Source organism: Pelodiscus sinensis, chromosome 29 (assembly GCF_052426305.1).
Source record: "Pelodiscus sinensis isolate ZL-2025 chromosome 29, ASM5242630v1, whole genome shotgun sequence".
Classification (NCBI taxonomy): domain Eukaryota; kingdom Metazoa; phylum Chordata; order Testudines; family Trionychidae; genus Pelodiscus; species Pelodiscus sinensis.
Genome location: NC_143080.1, coordinates 3,048,744 through 3,071,885, shown reverse-complemented (window position 1 = coordinate 3,071,885; position 23,142 = coordinate 3,048,744). Strand labels below are relative to the sequence as shown.

The 23,142-nt window shown below is 68.1% G+C and overlaps 1 protein-coding gene across 5 annotated transcripts in view; it reads right to left on the bottom strand.

Annotated features, from left to right (window-relative positions):
* Positions 1 to 3,076: 3,076 nt before the first annotated feature.
* ARHGAP23 (Rho GTPase activating protein 23) overlaps positions 3,077 to 23,142 on the bottom strand; it is a 112,347-nt gene continuing 92,281 nt past the window's right edge. For all 5 annotated transcript variants that reach the window (XM_089773932.1, XM_075911441.2, XM_075911440.2 and 2 more), the window contains 12 exons: positions 21,594 to 21,655; positions 20,359 to 20,468; positions 19,284 to 19,402; positions 16,724 to 16,879; positions 15,688 to 15,766; positions 14,446 to 14,519; positions 13,969 to 14,058; positions 12,620 to 12,745; positions 11,531 to 11,572; positions 10,533 to 10,626; positions 7,759 to 7,790; positions 3,077 to 6,424 (listed from right to left, as the gene is read on the bottom strand). In XM_089773932.1, the coding sequence (XP_089630058.1) occupies positions 5,288 to 6,424; positions 7,759 to 7,790; positions 10,533 to 10,626; positions 11,531 to 11,572; positions 12,620 to 12,745; positions 13,969 to 14,058; positions 14,446 to 14,519; positions 15,688 to 15,766; positions 16,724 to 16,879; positions 19,284 to 19,402; positions 20,359 to 20,468; positions 21,594 to 21,655 (2,121 nt within the window). In that variant the 3' untranslated portion in view covers positions 3,077 to 5,287. The remainder of the gene's footprint in view (positions 6,425 to 7,758; positions 7,791 to 10,532; positions 10,627 to 11,530; positions 11,573 to 12,619; positions 12,746 to 13,968; positions 14,059 to 14,445; positions 14,520 to 15,687; positions 15,767 to 16,723; positions 16,880 to 19,283; positions 19,403 to 20,358; positions 20,469 to 21,593; positions 21,656 to 23,142) is intronic.

Below are 23,142 nucleotides of genomic sequence, written 5' to 3'. Positions count from 1 at the left end.
AAATCCACCTGAGCTGCTGCAGCATTGGCTCCGGCTGGCACCTAATTTGCAACACACACAGTGTGGGGGCAGGGTCACGCTGGTTTTTGTATGGTCATAACTGGGGCACTGGCCGGAGCGCCGGGGGGCTGAGCTGCCAGGCCCAAAGGTGCAAGGACTCAGGTGCTAGGGATAATTTGTGTTGCACCCTCCCCCATCCCAACCCCCCCTTTCCACCTCCACAGCTCCCCCCCCCCATCATCTCCTCGCCTGCCCACTCCACAACCCCAGCCCAGTGGTGAAGGGGGGGCTCTATCCTGCACCTTGCTGATACTCTGGGTAGAGACACTGGGGCGGGGAGCAGCGGTGAGTGGCCAAACTTCTCCTAGTGCCACAAACTTGGGCGCCCGGCTGCAGGGCTGGGAGGGGCGTCAGGGTGGCGGGGGGGGGGCTGGCCCTGTCTGCAGGGCCGGGAGGGGCGTCAGGGTGGCGGGGGGGGGGGGGCTGGCCCCGGGCGGGGGGGGGGCCCCGGCTGCAGGGCTGGGAGGGGCGTCAGGGTGGGGGGGGGGGCTGGCCCCGGCTGCAGGGCTGGGAGGGGCGTCAGGGTGGCGGGGGGGGGGGCTGGCCCCGGCTGCAGGGCTGGGAGGGGCGTCAGGGTGGCGGGGGGGGGGGCTGGCCCCGGCTGCAGGGCTGGGAGGGGCGTCAGGGTGGCGGGGGGGGGCTGGCCCCGGCTGCAGGGCTGGGAGGGGCGTCAGGGTGGCGGGGGGGGCTGGCCCCGGCTGCAGACGCAGGCCACGGGGTGGGAAACCCCCAGGCTCGCCGGCCAGAGACCACCGCCTCCCGCCCCGTGCAGGGCAGTAGCGTTGGCACGGCACCGTTCCACGGCGCTGTGAGCGGACACCGGGCCCAGGCAGCACAGTGAGGGCGACCGCGCCGAAGGACAAACGACGCGAGTTCGAAATACCCTGGAACGCAGCAATGCACTTTGCAGTGGAGACGCCCCCGCGGTGGCTAGCCAAGGCATCGGCTCTCAGGAGCGTGCCCAAGCCGGCAGGCTGCCTCGGGGCGCAGCGAGGGGCTGACTGACAGCCGGGTCTCGTCTGGCATTTGGCCTGGCTCGGGGTGCAGCCGTGAGCCTGTGGCACCGCCGCCGGTGTTCACCCACTTCAGCCGTGTTGCTGGGGAGCTGCCACGCCCGTCGACGGCATGACCCCCACGGAGCCGCTGGCGCTGTACGGTTGGGCACCAGCCCTGGCAGCGTCGCCAGGGCCGGGGTGGGTTTTAGCGCATTAGAGCTGCCCCCTCGCGCTGGGCTGGGCATGCAGCAGGCCAGCCAGAATGGGTCAGCCCAAAGGGCCCTCTCACCCACTGTCCTGTCTGCTGACATGGCCAATGCAGAGGCAGTGATCACCACGTGATCCCGCTCCTGCCATCCATTCCCAGACAAACAGAGACTAGGGACACCTCCCACCCAGCCTGGCTAATTGCCAGTGATGGACCTAACCCAGGAGTTTATCTAGCTCTTTTTTTGAACCCTGTTAAAGATTTAGTCTTCACCACATCCTCTGGCGAGGAGTTCCACGGGTTACTTGTGCACGGCAGGAAGAAAAACTTCCCTTTGCTTTAAACCTGCTGCCTATTCATTTCATTTGGTGACCCCTCGGTCTCTTGTCATGGGAGCAAATAAATAAGTTTTCCTTATGCATAGTCCCGATGGAGCTGGAAAGGCCTGGTGCAGGAAAGGGAGAGGGGTCCATACCCCTGGAAAGGGTGGGGGGGTCACAGGTAGAAGGGGCAGGGTCTCAGTGAAAGGGACGGGGTTACAGGTGGAAGAGGCGGGGTCACTGGTGGAAGGGGCAGGGTCTCAGTGAAAGGGGCGGGGTTACAGGTGGAAGAGGCGGGGTCACTGGTGGAAGGGGCGGGGCTGGGGCTGCAAATACCCAGCGCTGCAAAATGCAGCGCCCTCCCCCCCAGCCCGAGCCCTGCGGAGCGCCCATCAAAAATTATGCCCCCTCCCTGCCCCGCTCTTGTGGGGCAAAACGTGGCTGATTTACTCGGCTCACGTGTACGGACGAGCCCCCAGCCGTCGTGTTCCGTGCTCGTACGGCGCGCACCAGCCTGGGGCCGCCAGGGACTCCCGCAAGCCAAGTGGTAAAGGCGCCTTGATCAGCCGCCAGCCTGTCACCGGCCTGCCCAAAGAGTGGAGCTTCCGTAGGGCCAAGCTTGGAAGCGTCCCTCTTTCCCTGTTTGATCCCCGCGGAGGCCACGGAGCCACGGCCACAGAACAGCCCTGTGGAATTTCCCAGAGGCTCCGAGTTCATTCGCTGCCCAGAACCCGCAGGTGTAACCAAAGCGACTCGCCCGAACACGTCCCCCAAGCCCATCGCCAACCCCGGCAGTGAAAGCAGCACCCCCTAGCGCCCCCGGTTCGAACTGCCCACCTCATCCGGCAGCGTTTGGTTGCTAAAAAGCCAAATGGCCATTTCAATGAAAGCAGAAAGCCTGTTCCTTGAATATGCCAGTTTATTTCCAATCTACCACGCTGAACGGCTGAGCGATCTGGTTCCACCCCCGCTTTTTTTTTTTTAGTTTTGCATATTCCATAGCTAGGTCTGACCTTTGACAACACATCAAGGAAAAATAAATGACACATGCAGGAAAGTTTTTAAAAATTCAACACTGTTACAGCACTTGGTGGTTTTCTTTTTTTAAATGAGCGCAACTTCTTACAAAACCCTTTATAAATTCTTTGTAATATGTTACACATTTAAAGACAATATTTACACACACCAAAAAAAAAACCAACAGAAAAAAAACTTTACAGCAATTATTTGCATAAAGTACGAGAACGATGCATCCACTGGAGTACGTTTGTTTTTTTAGTTTTAACGCCCCCGTCCCCCAAGGCCTCTCATTGGAATGGCTGCAGTTTGGCGTGGAAATCGTAACGAGGCAGGAGTTCTATGTACAGATCGTGAAACCCCCCGACTAGAAGGCAGCTAGTCTTTCGATTCAAGAGATGCGTCTTGGTCGTAAATCCAATCGTGGGGCTGCAGGTGGCTTTTTTCTACACACAGAGACAGGGGTATTGGTTTGGGGGGGGTGTTTTTAATTTCAAATTAAAAGGGCCCCCCCAAAAAAATCTACCCCAAATTACAGCATGAAAAACCACAGATTACCATTTTCAAGAGGAAAAATAGAAACACCCGCATGGGCAGGACAGGCGTTTGGTGTAACCTGGGCGACAGCGGGAGTGATACGCCATGGGACTCCGGTTACCTGGGGTGGACTGCCCCCCAATTTCAGCTCGCCTGCCTCTGGGAAAGGAACCCCTCAACTCTTGGCCTGCCAAAGCATTCTAGCTGCGCCCCGATTTGCGGTGCCCTGGGACCGAGCACGCAGGCAGGATCAGGTGGAAAAGTTCACGGGGGAGGGGAGTTTTGCATAGGGGCAGGCTGCTTAGGGGGTTCGAACTCCCCAGCTAGCATCTTTGTGGGTTCCGGCTGCTCGGCAGGGTGCTGCAGGCCGTGTGTTCACACCCAGTCAGGTGCGCGCCGGCGCGTCTCAGGTATATCTGGCTGACGCCCTATTTGGCTTAGCCGGTCTGGGCAGGGCGTCAGGCGGGGGCAGTTAGGTGGGGGCAGGGCGTCAGGGGGGGCACCTATGGGGCTGTGAGATGTAAAGACGCCCAGGGGATCACTGGGAGCGCGTGGGCCGGGGCGCCACCGGGCAGGGGCTGGCGTGGAAGAGACCTGGCAGCTAAAGGCAGGCCTGGAGATGACCCACCAGCACCCCAGCTTTTGCAGCCACGCGACACCCAGTCTGCCCCTCTAACCCTGCCCCCCCCAGTGGCTGTCTGAGCAAGACGGGTTTCCCTCGGACATCGCTAGGAAGGGCCGGACTGGGTGGCCAAGGCAGATCTCAGGGCCCTTCCGGGAACGCGCCCGGCTCCAGAGACCTGGGGCTGCCCCGTGTGTCCCTCCTACCCAGCCCCACCAGCTTCTGAAAGGGGCTGCACCTCGCTCCCAGGGTGCATGACGCAGAGCCCGCGGCTAGCCAGGGGGTCCCAGCCAGTCCGAGGCACTCGCAGCCGGCAGCGCCCGTCCCAAAGCACCGTCAGCAGCCAGGGGCCGGCCTGCAGATCAATGGCCCCCCTGGACGAGCGCCAGGCCCAGGCCTCTGGCACAGCCAGGCACCCAGCAAAGGGACTGAACAGTCAGAGAAAGCAGCTTCGGGGGGGTGGGGGGGGGGCAGAGAACGAGCTGGAGGGCGGGGGGGGGGGCAGAGCATGAGGCTGCAGGCGTGCGAGATGCCTAGAGGGGAATGAGCCATTGGCCGTGCTGAGCCAGCCTGGCAATCCGCGCCCCCCCTCCGTCCCCACCTCCCTGGCGCCACCAAGTGGAGCAGGCCTGGTACCGGGGCTGGGGAGCAAAGGGCCCTTTGGCACGCAGGATGTTTCCCAGAATTCACTTGGGCTGTCCCAGCACGCGGGTCCCTGCACCTGGTGCCAGCGGGCACATACCAGTGACCCCAGCACACTCCCGTCTACTGGTTACCCCACGTTCGCCCAGCTCTAGATGGACACACAGGCACCAGGGGCACAGCCACAGCGCCCACGTGCAAATGGTGACCGTGCACACACACTCGTGCGCCGAGGGGCACAGCCACAGCGCCCACGTGCAAATGGTGACCGTGCACACACACTCGTGCGCCGAGGGGCACAGCCACAGCGCCCATGTGCAAATGGTGACCGTGCACACACACTCGTGTGCCGAGGGGCACAGCCACAGTATCCACGTGCAAATGGTGCCCACGGCCACACACGTGTCAGTGTCATAAACCAGCGGGCAAACGGTCACATGGCCTTGCACTGCCATCTCGCTCTCCCTGGCTGCTCTCGGGGGTGGGGAGCGCAGGCAGGACTGGGGTGCCGGGGACCCTCTGTCCACCACCCACCATCTCCTTCCGCACCAGCGGATGCTGCACGGGGCGGGGCCGGCAGGCGTTACCTCTGGGGCAGGGCTGGGCCAGTTTGAGAAACGGAGACAAATTCCAGCCAACCGAGGCAAGGCTGCTGAAAGTCACGCGACTGGGGGGGGGGGGCTCTGGCTTTGGCTCTGCCCATGCGGGATCCCCGCCACCAGCCCCGGCAATGTGGTGGGCCAAGGCTGGCAAGGGAAGGTGAGCGGCCGCCAGCCCCTCGGGGAGCTCCGAGCCCCGTGGAGAGGCCGGCGGGGCGGGGAACTGCCCTAGAGGGAGAAGCAGCCCAGCGGGCGGAGAGGGGGGGCAGACAGCCAGGCCGGGGGGGTTAGAGGCACTGGTGGAAGCGGAAAGACGCGGTGTGGGGGGGAGCCGGGCTCCGGTCGCCAGGGTCCCCCCCCGGGCCCTGGGGGTGTGGCCGTTCGCCGGTGCTGCCCTGGTGGCTCAGTGCCGAGGACGCGCAGGGCCTGGCCTTGGTGGACTCCAGGCTGCTGAGGCCCGAGTCCTTGTCGCGGCGCAAGTCCCTGCAGGAGGCGCTAGTGGCCGGGGGGCAGGACTCCAGGCCGCCGGGGGGCGCCCGCGGCTCCGCCCACTCGCTGGAGGCGAGGTCCCTGAGGCCACCGGGCACCACCACCGTGTGGCGCCGCCAGGAGCTCTTCTTGCGCCGTGTCTCCGGCGAGTGAGGCTGGCGCATGCGCACGGCCATGTCGTCGGCCGAGCCGCGGAGGCGCAGCCGGATCTGCTCGGTCAGCGAGGGCCGGGCCGGGGCCCCCCCTCCCCTCGGCTCCTCGGGGGCCTGCAGGGACTCCTGGCTGCCCTGGGCAGAGGCCTCGCTGCCCGCCCGGGGCCGCGCCAGCTTCCGGCGGGCCAGCGTGTCGCACTGGATGAGCCGGCGGGAGCTGAAGGAGACCCGGGCGAGCTTCTCCCTGTCGCCGCTCTCCAGCTCCGGCCGCTGCCCGGCGCCCAGCCCGGCCCGGCGCGGCAGGCAGCTGCTCTCCGTGTCGGTCTCCACGTGGCTCAGCTCACTGCGCTCGTCGTCCGCCTCCTCGCCGCGGCTTTCGGCCACCGACTGCACCTCCGAGCACAGGCTGCGGTCGATGGTGGACAGGGTGGAGTAGCCCGACACGATGGACCGGGCGTCGGGCGCCGGCTCCCTTGGCCCCTCCGTCTCCGCCGGCCCCGGCACCAGGAGGCCGCCCGGCCCCTCGACGGCCGCTTGGTGGCTCGGAGCGTCGCGCATGGGACCCGGCTCCGGGGTCAGCTTCTCCACCGGGCCCCCGCCCCCGGCCTCCTCGGCGCGGCCTCTGCCGGCGCCCAGCGGGGCCTCGTGCTCCGAGTCGTCGTCCGTGCTGCTCCCCAAGAGCTTGGCCTCGCGCCGCTTCTTCCTCTTGCGGTTGACGGCGGAGATGAAGGAAATGGCGAGCAGCTCCTTGGCGTACTGGTCCTTGCGGGGCACCCCCGAGCCCTGCGGGAGAGAACAGCCCACGCTGAGCGCCACGGCCCGCACACCCCTTCCGCCCGCGGCTCCTCCCCGGCCCCAGCGCCCTGCTGCAGCAGTGCCTTCTGGGAAAACTGAGGCCTCCATGCCATCGGCCCGTGGGCATCCTGGGAAAAAGCAAGGCTATTGGGCGGTGCTGCCACAGAGCATTCTGGGAAAAAAAATCTAGCTGGCCATCTCATATTGCTGCAGTGCATTCTGGGGAAAATATCTAGGCCACTGTCCCACAGTGGTGCAGTGCATTCTGGGAAATCTAGGCCGCTGTCCCATAGTGGTGCAGTGCATTCTGGGGAAGATATCTAGGCCGCTGTCCCACAGTGGTGCAGTGCATTGTGGGAAAATCTAGGCCGCTGTCCCATAGTGGTGCAGTGCATTCTGGGAAATCTAGGCCGCTGTCCCATAGTGGTGCAGTGCATTGTGGGAAAATCTAGGCCGCTGTCCCACAGTGGTGCAATGCATTGTGGGAAAATCTAGGCCACTGTCCCACAGTGGTGCAGTGCATTCTGGGGGAAAATAATGGAGGCCGCTGTCCCATTTTGCTGCAGTGCACTCTGGGAAAACAGAAGCTGCTATCCCAGTCCTGTGCCCACCTCTCAGGACACAGGACTCCATGTTCTTTTCCCCTCCTCCACGTCCCAGCCAGCCAGCGAGGGGCTGGCCAGCAGGCACGGTTACACCCAGGGCTGGCCGGCCCCACGGAGCCACCGGGACAGACACCAGGGAGAGCTGGACCCTCGTGTCCCAGCCCTGATCGCAGGAACGGGCCTTGCTCAGAACCTGAGTTAAGAGCCGCGTCGCGCATGGGGCGACTCGGGGGCTGCTGCCGCGTTAGAATCCTGCCCAGCCGCTGGTCAGGGTCAGACCTCGCTGCACTGGGTAGAGCTGTCCAGGGACACTGGCCACGGCACTCCTCCCCGCGAAGGATGGGGAGAGGGGAAACTGAGGCAGAAGGCGCAGTGACTCACGGAACAGGCCAGGAACAAAAGTCTTTGCCACTCAGGCCAGTGTCCTACCCACTAGGCCGTTCCACCCCCCTCTGCTCTGCACAGTCACCTTGACGCTTTCTCCTCCCAGCCTTCCCCCCTCGTGCAGGGCTGGCAGAGCCATGAACTCCTCCTCCCCCCCTCCCCCCTTCCGCTCTCAGGGCCACATGAGGCATTCGCTGCCCCGGGCTTGGACAGCGGCTGGATTTGGGGATCAAACGCCAGTTTTCCACCCTGGGACTCGCTGTGCCAGAGGCGGGGGCCGAGCAGAGCTGGAGAATTTACCCCCCCCCAAAAAAACCCTCATGGAGTCCTTACCTTCGATTTGGCAGAGCTGCTATTGGTTGAGTCTGCAAGGCCAAAGACAGAGCAGGGATTAGGGTGGGGGGGAGGCCTTTGGGGGGCAAGGGGGCGCGTGGGCATCACAGCAGAGGGACCCTGGCACTGCCAAGCTGTCCCTCAGCTCTAATCAGTGGCGCCATCTCCCCCAGCAACCAGCAGGGGGCGCCATGACAGGAAACGAAGGAGGCCTGGGCGGAGCCACGAGCAGGAGAGAGGTCGGACCAAACGGTTTCGCCTTTTCGATTTCCGGCCGTTTATTCCCATGGCTGAGATTTTTTTTTTTTCAGCAACATTTGAGGAAACATGGAAGAAAAAATTCATTTCGCGGCGGGGGGAAGAAAAAGGATTTTTTTTCAGATTTATTTTTTTCACCTCCCAGCGAAACGGCTGCAAACGGTCCGGTGCCACCGACACCGGGGAAAAAAACGTGTCAGCCACGGCATGTCGACCAGGCCCCTACGCCTCGAGGCAGTGACCGCCCCCTGCCTGGGAGCAGCTTGACAGGTTCTGGGATCCCCTGGAAGGGGCCCACAGCCATCTCCCGGTCCCTCTGCCCGTTTGCCTGCCCCCTGCACCCCCGGCCCCGCACTCATGGGGTTAATCACAGCACAAGGGAAAGAACAGCCAAGCCACAGGGTGAAGAAAGGAAAACGAGAAAAAAGAGCCACTCTCACCCACCACAGAGCGGGACGGGCCCCTGCCAACGGGGGCAGTGGATGGGGCCGGAGGGAGACAGCGGAGCAATGGGAGGGAAGGGCTGAGAACACAGGCTGGCTCCCGGGCCTTCCCCCTGGGGAAACTGAGGCTGGTTTGAGGGAGCCCCGTGACACAGGGTGGGTTAGAGCTGCGCACGTCTGCCCTAGTGCAAACCAGTCTCTCGTGACACGGGGGAGCACACGCCGCTGGTGCTGGGGGCTGCCGTGCTCACGGGGCCCCGATCCTGATTGACACGAGGGCCCCTTACCTCCCTGCAGCCCCATAGACCCGTGGCCTGGGAGGCACAAGCGCCTCGCACTGCCGCTAAAGGGCAGTTTCCCACGGCGGGGAGCAGGCCCCCCCCAGGAAAGCAGAGAAATGCGGAAGATGTTTACTGGGGGGTTCCCAAGCAGATCCCCGGGGGGTAGAAACCATCTGAAATGGGGGGACAGGACCCTGGGGCCGTGAGCAGCGAAGGGCCAGGCCTGCCCGGCGTGGCCCACGGGTGCCCGCTCCGACCCCGAGCCCGGCGTCTCGCTGCCAGAGGGCTGGGGCGGAGGGGGGCAAACCCCAGGGGATGTGCCCGGTGGGGGTTGTGAGGTGGCTGGGGAGGGACCGGGTGTTAATCAGCAGCGTCTCACAAGCGGGTTAAAGGCAGCAGGAGCTGGGGGGGGGGCTCCACTCTGCCACGCTGAGAAGCACAAGGACAAACGCAGCCCCCCCCCCCGCAGGGCGGCCGTTAACAGAGGGGGGCCTGGAGGGAACGCTGACCCCTGGGGGGGCTGAACTCCCCCAGCCTGCAGCCAGGCACCGCTGGGAAGAGCAGGCCGTGAAGCATGGGGCTGCCCTGGGGGCCGTGTGGGGCTGGGCTGCATGGCCCCGGGAAGGGGGAGCAGGGCGTCTCCGCACCCGGGCCGGCAGCTGGAATCTTTACGCCGCCCGCCTGGCCAGGCTCGGGGCATTGGCAGAACCCAGCCGGCGAGCTCCCCCCGGGCCCAGCCCCGGGGACATGGGCACCCCCAGCAGGCGGGCGGGGTGACAGAGGGGCCAGCGGGCTCCCTTGCAAGGCGGTGCCCCGAGAAAGCTACCGAGGGGGGTGCAGAGCTTTCATCCTCTGCCCATGGGGGGCCGCACCTCTCCCTGGAGGTCATGATCTTTCAGGGGGGGTGTTCCGGGGGCCGCGTCCCCCATGAGAAAGGGGAGTCCCAGGGTGACGTGTGCTGCGGCCAGCACGGGCGGGGGGGCGCTCGTCCCGGGGGGCGCTCGGCGCTGCGTCTCCCCTCCTGCACCCGCTGTCTCGTGATCCCCCCCCGGTGGAAAGACAGCCTGAGCCATGCACCCACGCGGCAGCGCCGTACCCGCTCTAGAGCTCCAGGAGGTCCGCTGGAGGAGGAGGAGAAGGAGGAGGAGGAGGAGGAGGAAGACGACAGCAGAGAGACGTTGAAGGAAAGAGCATAAAGAATCAATGTCATTCCACAGCCGCCCCCTCCCTGTGCGCGGCTCGAGCCGGGGGTGGGGGCCTGGCCTGGCCTGGGAAAGAGGCAGCCAATGTGGGGCCACGACAGGCTGGGGGGTAGTGAGGAACCAGGCTTGTGTGTCGCTGGCTGTTACGGGGACTGTTGCGCCATGGGCCCAGTGGGGGGCGCAGAGCAGACGCTCCCGTGGAGACGGCCTGGGGAACTCCCTGCCACTTGACCTGGCGTTTCCCAGCACAACCACTAGGGGGCACTCAACTGCAGCAGCCAGGCCCTGGCCAGTGATTGGCTCTTTTTTATTGCCGGGTTGCCAGCCTCCCCGTCACACCCAAAGCTCAGCAGTGGGCGTGGCCTGAGGAAAGGCCCCCCCCGCCCGGGAAGGCTTGTGCCCCCTGCTGGCCCGGCCCCTAAGGGCAGGGGGCAGGCCAGGCTCCTGGCTCTCCTGCAGCCGCTTGAGAGGGGCTTGGCCAGGGAGGGGGAAGTGGGGCTCCCCAGGGAACCCCCACTTGGCCCAGTGGGGAGAGCCAGGGCAGCGGCACTGTCACAGAGCCTCCCCCGCCCCACAGCCCCGCCCCTCACCTGAGGCGTCCCCCGGCCCCGCCGTCCTCCCGATGTTGGGCAGCAGGTACTCGATGTTGGGCACCGACTGCGCCTCCTTCTCGTCCACGGGCGTCTGCAACGGCAGTGGCGGGGTGAGCGGAGCAGCCCCGAGTCCCCCCCACTTCCCAGCCGGGCTGGATGGAGCCGCTCGTCCAGCTGGGTCCTGTCCCGGGGCGCGGGTCACACGCAGGGAACCAGCCCCACCAGGGTCTCCACAGGGGGCAGGAGAGAGGCTGCCCCCAGGCCTGCCACGAGGGCCGAGGCTGCCACGAGGGATGAGGCTGCCACGAGGGCTGAGGCTGCCACGAGGGATGAGGCTGCCACGAGGGCTGAGGCTGCCACGAGGGATGAGGCTGCCACGAGGGATGAGGCTGCCACGAGGGCCGAGGCTGCCACGAGGGACGAGGCTGCCACGAGGGATGAGGCTGCCACGAGGGACGAGACTGCCACGAGGGACGAGGCTGCCACGAGGGCTGAGGCTGCCACGAGGGACGAGGCTGCCACGAGGGCCGAGGCTGCCACGAGGGACGAGACTGCCACGAGGGATGAGGCTGCCACGAGGGCTGAGGCTGCCACGAGGGACGAGGCTGCCACGAGGGATGAGGCTGCCACGAGGGATGAGGCTGCCACGAAGGTCGAGGCTGCCACGAGGGTCGAGGCTGCCACGGGGGCCGAGGCTGCCACGAGGGACGAGGCTGCCACGAGGGCTGAGGCTGCCACGAGGGATGAGGCTGCCACGAAGGTCGAGGCTGCCACGAAGGTCGAGGCTGCCACGAGGGCTGAGGCTGCCACGAGGGACGAGGCTGCCACGAGGGATGAGGCTGCCACGAGGGATGAGGCTGCCACGAGGGCCGTGTGTGGGCGGTCGGGGGTGCGTTCAGAGACTGGCTGTTTCCAGAGGCGAGCAGCCTCCCACGGCTGGGGCAGGTGGTGGCCGGTCCCCTCCTCCCCCCACACGTCCCGCACACGGGACTCACCTTCTCCTCCTTGTCCTCCTGGTCACTGAAGAACCAGTCCGACTGCGGGCGCAAGGAGAGGGGCAGGCTCAGGGCACGGCCGGCCACGCTGGGTCCCTCCCAGCCAGGGAGGCGGGCAGGGGAGTGACTGGCTCCGGGGGGCCCAGCTGCTGCCAGATTCGATCCCGCCCCGAATGCGTGTGGCTCAGTCCCTGCAGGGGCAGGTCCCTCTGCCCCACGGCCTGGTGCCCCTGCCCCAGCCTCCTCCCCCCCCCCCAGTCCCAGGGCCCACCCCGCACACCCTGCCCCACACTGGGAGCAGAGTCCTGCGCAAAAGTCCGACCCCCTTCAGCAGGGCACCGGGGGCCAGCCAGCCCGGCAGAGTGCAAGTGGAAAGTGGGGAGCCAGGCACCGAGGGCCCATCCTGCCTGTGGGGGGAGCAGGCGCCGGGGGCCCGTCCTGCCTGGGGGGGGAGCAGGTGCCGGGGGCCCGTCCTGCCTGGGGGGGGGAGCAGGCGCCGGGGGCCCGTCCTGCCTGGGGGGGGAGCAGGTGCCGGGGGCCCGTCCTGCCTGGGGGGGGAGCAGGTGCCGGGGGCCCGTCCTGCCTGTGGGGGGAGCAGGCGCCGGGGGCCCGTCCTGCCTGGGGGGGAGCAGGTGCCGGGGGCCCGTCCTGCCTGGGGGGGAGCAGGCGCCGGGGGCCCTGTCCTGCCTGGGGGGGAGCAGGCGCCTGGGGGGGAGCAGGTGCCGGGGGCCCGTCCTGCCTGGGGGGGGGGGCCCGTCCTGCCTGGGGGGGAGCAGGTGCCGGGGGCCCGTCCTGCCTGGGGGGGAGCAGGTGCCGGGGGCCCGTCCTGCCTGGGGGGGAGCAGGTGCCGGGGGCCCGTCCTGCCTGGGGGGGGGAGCAGGTGCCGGGGGCCCGTCCTGCCTGGGGGGGAGCAGGTGCCGGGGGCCCGTCCTGCCTGGGGGGGAGCAGGCGCCGAGGGCCCGTCCTGCCTGGGGGGGAGCAGGTGCCGGGGGCCCGTCCTGCCTGGGGGGGAGCAGGTGCCGGGGGCCCGTCCTTCTGGGGGGGGGGCAGCAGGCGCGGGGGCTGACCGGGGCGTCGCCCATCACTTACATGCTGGATGAGGGTCTCCACAATCTTGTAGCGGTCGGGCATGTGCGTCACCATGTCCGTCATGTTGTCCTCGGACGTGCGGACCAGCGTGGGGCCGAAGACCAGGGCCAGGTTCCGGGGCTCCATCTGCAGCCAAGGCAGGGCGTTCAGTCCCAGCAGCCTGCCCCACGCTGGCTCCCCGGCCCTGCCCACTGGGGTCGGACCATCTCACGCCAGGGCCCCGGGCGCTGGAGCCATGCGGCACCTTCTGCTGCTCTGCGCCCCTTCTTACCCATGGGGAAACTGAGGCAGCTGCCAACAGACAGATCCCAGGCATCCTAACGCCCTGTTGCCTACTCTAACCATTAGAGACTGCTGCCCCCCGTCTCCAGTTTGCTTTCCAGCCAGTAGGGCTCTCGTCTAGGGCTTGGGAGAGCAATTCCCTGCTCCGCCACAGACTTCCCGGATAGCCTTGGGCATGTTTCTTAGGGCACATCTAGCCCCGGAGCTGGAGGCAAGACTCCCCGCTCGGACAGACACACCCACACTGGGGGAGATCAGGGCAAATACATCACGGCGGCAGCACAGGCCGCGAGAGAAGCTAGCCGCTCTGCGTGCAATCCCCTCGGAGGCCTCGGCACGCAATCGGGGAGGTGCTACTCTCTTCTGCTGTGGGGCGCTCGCTCGCTCGGAGCTAGCAGGGCTCTGCCCGCCCACCCTGGCATCACACCTCCCGCGTTGACATGCCCCGAGTCCCTCACGGTGCCACACACAGACAGCCGGCGTGCGAGCATGTGGCCTACACGCCGGGAGCACGCAGGGAGCGTGCAGACAGCGCAGGGTGTAGGAGCATGTTCCAGACAGGCCGTGGGAAGACACGCATGTCACATGCTCGCACGCCAGCCACACACACACGTCACGCGTTTGCACACCGGCCGCGCACACACATGCCATGTGCTCGCATGCCAGCCACACACACGCATGTCATGTGCTCGCACACCGGCTGCACACAGCCATGCCACATGTTCGCACGCCGGCCGCACGCATGCATGTCACCTGCTCGCACGCCGGCCACACACACTCATGCCACATACTCGCACGCCGGCCACACACACTCATGCCACATACTCGCACGCCGGCCACACACACACATGCCACGTGCTCGCACGCCGGCCACACACACACATGCCACTTGCTCTCCAACAGAGAGAACAGCTGCTTGGTGACGGCTGTAGGTTTTCCCCTCCACACTGGCTGTCGCCCTGGGACATGGAGCCCATGGAGTGCACGGCCCCGGGGCCACGCGAATGCCCCGAGCTGTCTGGCAGGGCCCGTGGGCCAATGGTGGGGGGCGAGGGGGGGCACGGTACCTTGTTCTTCTCCGAGTGGTCCGCGATGGTCTTCAGGTGCCCCACCAGGAACTTGAGCGTCTCGTAGTACTGCCCCGGCAGGTCCCGGATCTGGGGGTGCAGAAGCAGCATGAAAGCCTGGCCGGGCCCCTCCCCCCAGGACCCTCCTCGTCCTAGCTCAGCCCCTCCGCTCCCCCTTTCCCAGGCCGGAGGAGGGACAAGGCAGGGTGCTCTGACCAGCCCCCCACCTCCAGGCCAGGGGTGTTCCACCCCGGCCCCACTCGGCTGGGCAGGCCAAGCCTTTTAGACAGGAGGGGGAGTTGTTCCTGTCTGCTCCCGACTCATGGGCAGGAGGTTTGGGGGCCTCGGAGGGGGATCCCTGCTCTCCTCCAATGGCAGGATGTTTGGGGGGCTCAGAGGGGAATCTCTGCTCCACATGCCCCCGAGGGACCCCCCCGCCCCACCCCGTATCGTCCGGGCTTTGCCCACTGGCCGTACCAGTTTCCGCAAGGTCTTCATCCTCTCGCTGGCATCCTCTATGCGGTTGGCTTCGATGAAGTCGTTGTACTTATCTGAGAGCCGCAGAGAGACGGGTCAGTGGCACCGCCCCGATGCAGCGCGCCCGGGCAGTGCCCGCCGGGCCGGGGGTGGAGCCCTGGGCGGCTGCGCTGCTGGAGACGCTGGCGAGGGGTGGGGAGGAGGGACGGCTCTGCGCACGAGGAGTCACCAGGCCAGAACACGAGGGCAGGGTGGGCGCACGGGAGCCTGGGCACAGGCGGAGGTGGGGCAGCGCGCGGGCGCTGGGGGCAGCGGTGGGATGTACCCGGAAGGCTCTGTGCAGAGAGCTGGATGGGGGAGCCCAGGGAGTGCTGGCGGCAGAGGGCACATGGGTCTTGCACAGACAGCGGAGGGAGACAGTGAATAGCTACAGGCAGGGGGGGGCCTGTATGGACCCAGGGGGCAGCGAGAGGGGCAGGCAGAGCAGCAGGCCAATGCTGGGCTCACTGAACCATACCCCCAAGGCAGGAGGGGGGGAGGGCTCACAGTGGGGTCTCATCCCACCAGTTACTGTTGGGCAGCAGGGACACGCACCAGAGCCAGCCGCACCCCAAACCCTGATCCTCAGGGAGTTTGCAGCCAGCTCCGGTGGGACCAGGATCGGGGCACAAGGGGTACGAAAGTGGGAGGAGGAAAGCACGCAGCACGGCAGGCTGGGTGTGTGTTACAGAGAGAGCTCTCCAGGTGTGTGTGTGTGCACAAGTGTGTGTGTAACAGAGAGATCTCCAGATGCGTGTGTTTATGTGTGCACACAAGTGTGTGTGTGTGTGTGTGTGTGTGTGTGTGTGTGTGTGAGAGAAAGCTCTCCAGGTATGAGTGTGTGTGTGTATGTGCACGTGCACGCAGAAGTGTGTGTGAGAGAGCACTCTCCAGTGTGTGTGCACAAGTGTGTGTGAGAGAGTGCTCCAGGTGTGGGTGTGTGTATGTGTGTGCACACGTTTGTATATGTGTGAGAGACAGCTCTCCAGGTGTGTGTGCACAAGTGTGTGTGTGTGACAGAGAGATTTCTGACTGTGCACACATGCGTGTGGTGTGTGTGCGTGCGACTGTGTGAGATTTCCGGATCTGTGTGTGTTGCGTGCAGGAGAGAGATATCTGTGTGTGCAGTGCAGATGTGCTCTTGGGCTGTGTGGGTGCGAGATCGCTGGGCCCATGTGCGTGGGGGGGGCGTCCCGCACTCACCGTCTGTGAACAGGGGCTCCGGGAGCTTGCGGAAGAAGGATTTCAACAAGCTGCTGATGACGTTCAGGTCCTGCCACCTCTGTGCGGGGAGAGGAGACGGGTTAGGGGGAGGCTGCCCGGGGGGCCAGGCCAGGCCCTGCTGGGGGGCCCCAGGGACTCACTGCTCCCATGGCCCGGGGGGCTCAGACCAAGGGCAGCCTGCGGGGGGGCGTGACCCCGGGATGCAGGGTGGGCAAGCGGGGCAGGAGGGGCCTCACTGGCATCAGCTCCCCCCCCCGGGTGTCCCCCACAAGTGCAAGGCCAAGGTGCTCCCAGGATGCTGCGAGGCAGAGTCCCTGCCCCCCCCCCCCCCCGCGTATTCCCCTTCCTGCCCCCAGGGCGGGTAGTTTGGAGACCAAACCTGCTCTGTGCTAAGCCAGCGGCACAGCCGGGCCTGGCCACTAGGGGTCGCCGCTGCGCCGCCCAATGACATATGGGGGGCTGGGGGCCCGGCTCTCGCCCGAGGGCAAACCAGGCAGCTGGGTGGGCGGGCCAGACCAGACCTGCCCCCCCCCCCCCGAGCCTGCCCCTCCTGGGACCCCCGGAGTCTGGCCCCGCCCCGGCCGGCCCCTCCTGGGACCCTGGGAGTCTGGCCCCGCCCCGGCCGGCCCCTCCTGGGACCCCGGGAGTCTGGCCCCGCCCCGGCCGGCCCCTCCTGGGACCCCCGGGAGTCTGGCCCCGCCCCCGGCCGGCCCCTCCTGGGACCCCCGGGAGTCTGGCCCCGCCCCCGGCCGGCCCCTCCTGGGACCCCCGGGAGTCTGGCCCCGCCCCCGGCCGGCCCCTCCTGGGACCCCGGGAGTCTGGCCCCGCCCCCGGCCGGCCCCTCCTGGGACCCCCGGGAGTCTGGCCCCGCCCCCGGCCGGCCCCTCCTGGGACCCCGGGAGTCTGGCCCCGCCCCCGGCCGGCCCCTCCTGGGACCCTGGGAGTCTGGCCCCGCCCCCGGCCGGCCCCTCCTGGGACCCCCGGGAGTCTGGCCCCGCCCCGGCCGGCCCCACACCTCGTCCTGCAGGTTGATCTCGGCGCCCGCCTTGTTGAGCTGCTCCTGCAGGCTGGAGACCACGGCGTTGTTCCCGGGCACCCGGTAGATGCCCATGTACTCCAGGCCCTTGTCCTCCACCACCCGGCAGCAGGTCTCCACCAGCAGCGGCACGTTCTGCGGGCACAGGCGCAGCCTGAGGGGCTGAGGCCACGGGGGGGGGGGGGGGGGGGCTGGAGCGGCACCCGCCAGGGGCAGAGTCTCGAGAGACGACCCACAGGCAGCCGGGGTCACTGCTGGGCAAATGCGCTCGGAGTGGCAGCGCCCGGCCCTCGTATCTGGGGGGGGCTCAGGGGGGCAGCGCCCGGCCCTCGTATCTGGGGGGGGTCAGGGGGCAGCGCCCGGCCCTCGTATCTGGGGGGGGCTCAGGGGGCAGCGCCCGGCCCTCGTATCTGGGGGGGGCTCAGGGGGCAGCGCCCGGCCCTCGTATCTGGGGGGGGTTCAGGGGGCAGCGCCCGGCCCTCGTATCTGGGGGGGGCTCAGGGGGCAGCGCCCGGCCCTCGTATCTGGGGGGGTTCAGGGGGCAGCGCCCGGCCCTCGTATCTGGGGGGGGCTCAGGGGGCAGCGCCCGGCCCTCGTATCTGGGGGGGTTCAGGGGGCAGCGCCCGGCCCTCGTATCTGGGGGGGGCTCAGGGGGGCAGCGCCCGGCCCTCGTATCTGGGGGGGGCTCAGGGGGCAGCGCCCGGCCCTCGTATCTGGAGAGGGCCCAGGGGGCAGCGCCCGGCCCTCGTATCTGGGGGGGCTCAGGGGGCAGCGCCCGGCCCTCGTATCTGGGGGGGCTCAGGGGGCAGCGCCCGGCCCTCGTATCTGGGGGGGGCTCAGGGGGCAGCGCCCGGCCCTCGTATCTGGGGGGGGGCTCAGGGGGCAGCGCCCGGCCCTCGTATCTGGGGGGGGCTCAGGGGGCAGCGCCCGGCCCTCGTATCTGGGGGGGGCTCAGGGGGCAGCGCCCGGCCCTCGTATCTGGGGGGGCTCAGGGGGCAGCGCCCGGCCCTCGTATCTGGGGGGGGCTCAGGGGGCAGCGCCCGGCCCTCGTATCTGGGGGGGGCTCAGGGGGCAGCGCCCGGCCCTCGTATCTGGGGGGGGCTCAGGGGGCAGCGCCCGGCCCTCGTATCTGGGGGGGGCTCAGGGGGCAGCGCCCGGCCCTCGTATCTGGGGGGGCTCAGGGGGCAGCGCCCGGCCCTCGTATCTGGGGGGGGCTCAGGGGGCAGCGCCCGGCCCTCGTATCTGGGGGGGGCTCAGGGGGCAGCGCCCGGCCCTCGTATCTGGGGGGGGCTCAGGGGGCAGCGCCCGGCCCTCGTATCTGGGGGGGGCTCAGGGGGCAGCGCCCGGCCCTCGTATCTGGGGGGGGGGGGGGGGGGGTGGGGGGGCTCAGGGGGGCAGGGGGGCAGCGCCCGGCCCTCGTATCTGGGGGGGGCTCAGGGGGCAGCGCCCGGCCCTCGTATCTGGGGGGGGCTCAGGGGGCAGCGCCCGGCCCTCGTATCTGGGGGGGGCTCAGGGGGCAGCGCCCGGCCCTCGTATCTGGGGGGGGTTCAGGGGGCAGCGCCCGGCCCTCGTATCTGGGGGGGGCTCAGGGGGCAGCGCCCGGCCCTCGTATCTGGGGGGGGCTCAGGGGGCAGCGCCCGGCCCTCGTATCTGGGGGGGGCTCAGGGGGCAGCGCCCGGCCCTCGTATCTGGGGGGGGCTCAGGGGGCAGCGCCCGGCCCTCGTATCTGGGGGGGGCTCAGGGGGCAGCGCCCGGCCCTCGTATCTGGGGGGGGCCCAGGGGGCAGCGCCCGGCCCTCGTATCTGGGGGGGGCTCAGGGGGCAGCGCCCGGCCCTCGTATCTGGGGGGGGGGGCCCAGGGGGCAGCGCCCGGCCCTCGTATCTGGGGGGGGGGGCCCAGGGGGCAGCGCCCGGCCCTCGTATCTGGGGGGGGCTCAGGGGGCAGCACCCGGCCCTCGTATCTGGGGGGGGTTCAGGGGGGCAGCGCCCGGCCCTCGTATCTGGGGGGGCTCAGGGGGCAGCGCCCGGCCCTCGTATCTGGGGGGGGGGGGCCCAGGGGGCAGCGCCCGGCCCTCGTATCTGGGGGGGGCCCAGGGGGCAGCGCCCGGCCCTCGTATCTGGGGGGGGGCTCAGGGGGCAGCGCCCGGCCCTCGTATCTGGGGGGGCTCAGGGGGCAGCGCCCGGCCCTCGTATCTGGGGGGGGGCTCAGGGGGCAGCGCCCGGCCCTCGTATCTGGGGGGGGCCCAGGGGGCAGCGCCCGGCCCTCGTATCTGGGGGGGCTCAGGGGGCAGCGCCCGGCCCTCGTATCTGGGGGGGCTCAGGGGGCAGCGCCCGGCCCTCGTATCTGGGGGGGGCTCAGGGGGCAGCGCCCGGCCCTCGTATCTGGGGGGGCTCAGGGGGCAGCGCCCGGCCCTCGTATCTGGGGGGGGGCTCAGGGGGCAGCGCCCGGCCCTCGTATCTGGGGGGGGGCAGAGGGCAGCGCCCGGCCCTCTCTGTGCTCCGTGGGGGCTCCGGGCAGGCAGACGCTGCCTGGCACCCACCTTGTTGCCCGGGGCCGGCTGGCAGTCCTCCAGCCTGACGCCGAAGGCCCGGGGTGCAGCTTTCTTGTTCTTTTTCATGATGTTGATGCCCCAGGGGACTTTCTGGGGGCCGCCCTCATCTGGAACCGAACTGCGTGTCAGTCTCCAAAGAGCAAGAGGCCGGGGAATCCAGCCCCCCCCCCCCACGGGACCCCCGCAGCCTCGCCACTGTCACGGTGACCCGGCCCCCCCCACCGCCCGGCCCACGCACACCTAGGCTGTCCCAGCCATCGCCGCGCCGCCCGGGGCCCCGGCCGGTGCGTGTGCATTGGCGCCTTGGCCCCACAGGGCGTGGGGGTGCGGAGGGGGGCTGGGTCGAGGATGGAGGAGGCAGGTCCTGGAAAGACGCTGAGCATGGGGGAGGGGTGCCGAGATCTGCAGCCCGCAGCGGCAGGGGACGGCGCAGACGGAGCCGTGCCGGGCGTGGGAGGCGCAAGGGAGCCCGCGGCCCAGGAGCCGTGCTGCAGCGTTAAGAGCCAACTGCTTCCCACCCGGGTAGACACCGGCTCCTGGGCACTGGAGCCTGCCGGACACTGGCAGGGAGAGGGGACGGAGCAGGCTCAGCGGGAGGGGGCGGAGAACTGGTGGGGGGCAGCGGCTGGGGGGAAGGACCAGAGTGGGGGCGGTTGGGGGGAGTCGAGAACCCCCCCGCCAACGGGGAAATCGGCGTCTAAGTGCCTGCACACATCTTGCTGTGATCCAGGCGGGAGGCGACCAAGGCAGGGGAAACTGAGGCCAGGTCTTCATCCGCCCCAATGGGCGGAGGATCCTCGTCCAGCAGAGACGACCGTCCCTGTGAGCTCTGCGGGGTGCAGGCCCTGACCGTTCACACCCCCCTTTCTTGCTGGGGAGCCCCTCCACCCAGCCGGCCTTCAACCCGGGCCCATCTCAGCCGATCGCAGGCGCTGGGGTCCGGCTGGCCTGGCCCAGTCCCCTTGTGGACCCACAACCTCCCACAGACACGCCCCACATGTCCCCTTACGACTCTCAGTGCCCAGCCCCCCTCCCTCACCCCGCAGGCCCCCCCCGTTCGTACCTTTCGTCATGGCCACATCCTGCTTCGTGCCCGTCGGCTTCAGGAACTCTGCCCTGATCCCCAGCCCACGCGAGCCCTTGGGGGAGCAGTCGGGTTTCGTTCCCGAGGGGCTGCACAGAGAGCAGATGGGGGGGGGTGTCAGCCTCGCACGCCCAGCAGATGCTCCTCTCGGCCCGTTGCACGCCCACCTCTACCCTCGCACGCCCTGGACACACACCCCTGCCCTCGCACGTCCTGGACGCTAACACCTGCCCTCGCACGCCCTGGACGCTAACCCCCGCCCTCGCATGCCCTGGACGCTAACCCCTGCCCTTGCACGCCCTGGACACTCACCCCTGCCCTTGCACGCCCTGGACACTCACCCCTGCCCTCGCACGTCCTGGACGCTAACCCCTGCCCTTGCACGCCCTGGACGCTAACCCCTGCCCTTGCACGCCCTGCACACTCACCCCTGCCCTCGCACGCCCTGGATGCTCACACTTGCCCTTGCACACCCTGCACGCTCACCCCCCCTCCGCTTTTGCACGGCCGTTTGGTGGCAAAACTGCAGTGCAGGGCATCCTGGGAGTGGTTATGCAAATTAGCTCCTTTGGGGGCTGCCACTGACCCACAATGCTTCACACTGCAGCGGGTTCCCCTCCCCCTGTCTGGGGATACCCAGTGCCCCCAGGACAGGTGTGGGGGGGTTACAGCCCCCTCCCCTGCCCCACATTACAGGGGCACCTGCTGGGGATCCCAGGGCACCTCCTCCAGCCCTTGCCTGGCCCTCTCTGCCCAGCGCCCGTGCCAGGCGTGATGCCCAGCGAGGGGCACCACAAACCCCTGCCTAGCAGGGCTCCCGCTCTTCCGAGCCCGGGTGCCAAGGAACAGTCCCACCAGTTTAGCTCGGGTTCCAGCCGACCTAGCAGCACCCGTGTAACCCCCTGGCGCCCTCAAACCGGATTCATCCGCTGCCTGAAACCGGTTTGGTTTAGTGGGGTAATTTCCGGAAGTGTCGCTCTGCTAGGGGCAGGCAGCTGGGTGCCCCAGTATTTCTCCGGCCCCCTCCTGTGCAGGAGCTGTGCACCGCTACAGCATTCACCCTCCCAGCCTATTGGCCCCTTGAGATGCTAAGTGACAGGCCCAAGGCCACACGCAAGGTCAGTGTCAGAGCAGGGACCTGGCTCACTTCGCAGGCTAGTGCCCTAACCATTAGGGGCTGCTCCCCCAGCCGGGCAGGCGCCCGGGGCCCTTACCTCACTTTCCGGTAGTCATTTAGCTTCTTGTTGATAAGTGCTTGGCTTGCAAACCCGGGGTCCTGGAGCAGCACAAAGACAAGAGGGGGGGAGCGTCAGCCTCGCGTCTGCCGCCAGAGCCCAAGCAAGCGCCGTCTCGTCCGTCGTCGTGTCGTCGTTTCTCCTTCGGATGGGCCCCTCCCTGCCCCACGGCCCCGCAGCCTGACCAGACAGGACCCAGCCCCAATACAGGCCAGTCTGGGGGCTGGGCCACACACAGGTCCCCCGCCAAGGCAGAGAGACCCCAGTACCGAAACCTCAGCGCATTGGACACCGCCAGCCCCCTGGAGCCAGGCCCTAGATCCGAGCCCAGCTCAGGACGGGGGTGGGAGCTGCCCTACACTCCTGCCCGGCAGTGCCCAGCGCAGCACGAGGAGCAACCCCCCCGCCGATGGCACCTCGCTCGTCCCTGGCTTGGGGGCCCAGAGATCCGGCTCTCCAAAGGGGGCTGGTGAGACGTGGGGTGACAAAGCTGCGCCCCACATTGCTCTGGTCCTGGGCTCCTGGGCCATGCAGCATTGTGCCCTGCGTGCCAACCCCCTCCGGCTGCCATCAGCCGCCTGCGTGCCCACCTCATGCCCCACGGCTGGCACCCGCTCCTGGGGCGCCACCGCTCAGCCCGCAGATCCCAGCTTCGCCCAGCTGCCTCTGACCCCCCAAGAGCTCCGCCCCCGCGCACCCCTGGGGGCTGTGCCACACCGGGGCGAGGGGAATCACAGCAGGGCCCCATGTGGACAGGAGCCTGCGGGAATCCTAAGGAAATTCAGCTTCCATAGCGCCCTGAACTGGGCACGGACCTAGGGCAGCTCCCACCCCTCTAGCGCCCTCAGCTGGGCATGGATCTAGGGCAGCTCCCACCCCTCTAGCGCCCTCAGCTGGACACGGATCATGGGCAGCTCCCACCCCTCTAGTGCCCTCAGCTGGGCATGGATCATGGGCAGCGCCCACCCCTCTAGTGCCCTGAGCTGGGCACGGATCTAGGGCAGCTCCCACCCCTCTAGTGCCCACAGCTGGGCACGGATCTAGGGCAGCTCCCACCCCTCTAGTGCCCTCAGCTGGGCACGGATCTAGGGCAGCTCCCACCCCTCTAGCGCCCTCAGCTGGGCACGGATCTAGGGCAGCTCCCACCCCTCTAGTGCCCTCAGCTGGACACGGATCTAGGGCAGCTCCCACCCCTCTAGTGCCCTCAGCTGGACACGGATCTAGGGCAGCTCCCACCCCTCTAGTGCCCTCAGCTGGGCATGGATCATGGGCAGCGCCCACCCCTCTAGTGCCCTGAGCTGGGCACGGATCTAGGGCAGCTCCCACCCCTCTAGTGCCCTGAGCTGGGCACGGATCTAGGGCAGCTCCCACCCCTCTAGTGCCCTCAGCTGGACACGGATCTAGGGCAGCTCTCACCCCTCTAGCGCCCTCAGCTGGGCACGGATATAGGGCAGCTCCCATCCCTCTAGCACCCTGAGCTGGGCACGGATCTAGGGCAGCTCCCATCCCTCTAGTGCCCTGAGCTGGG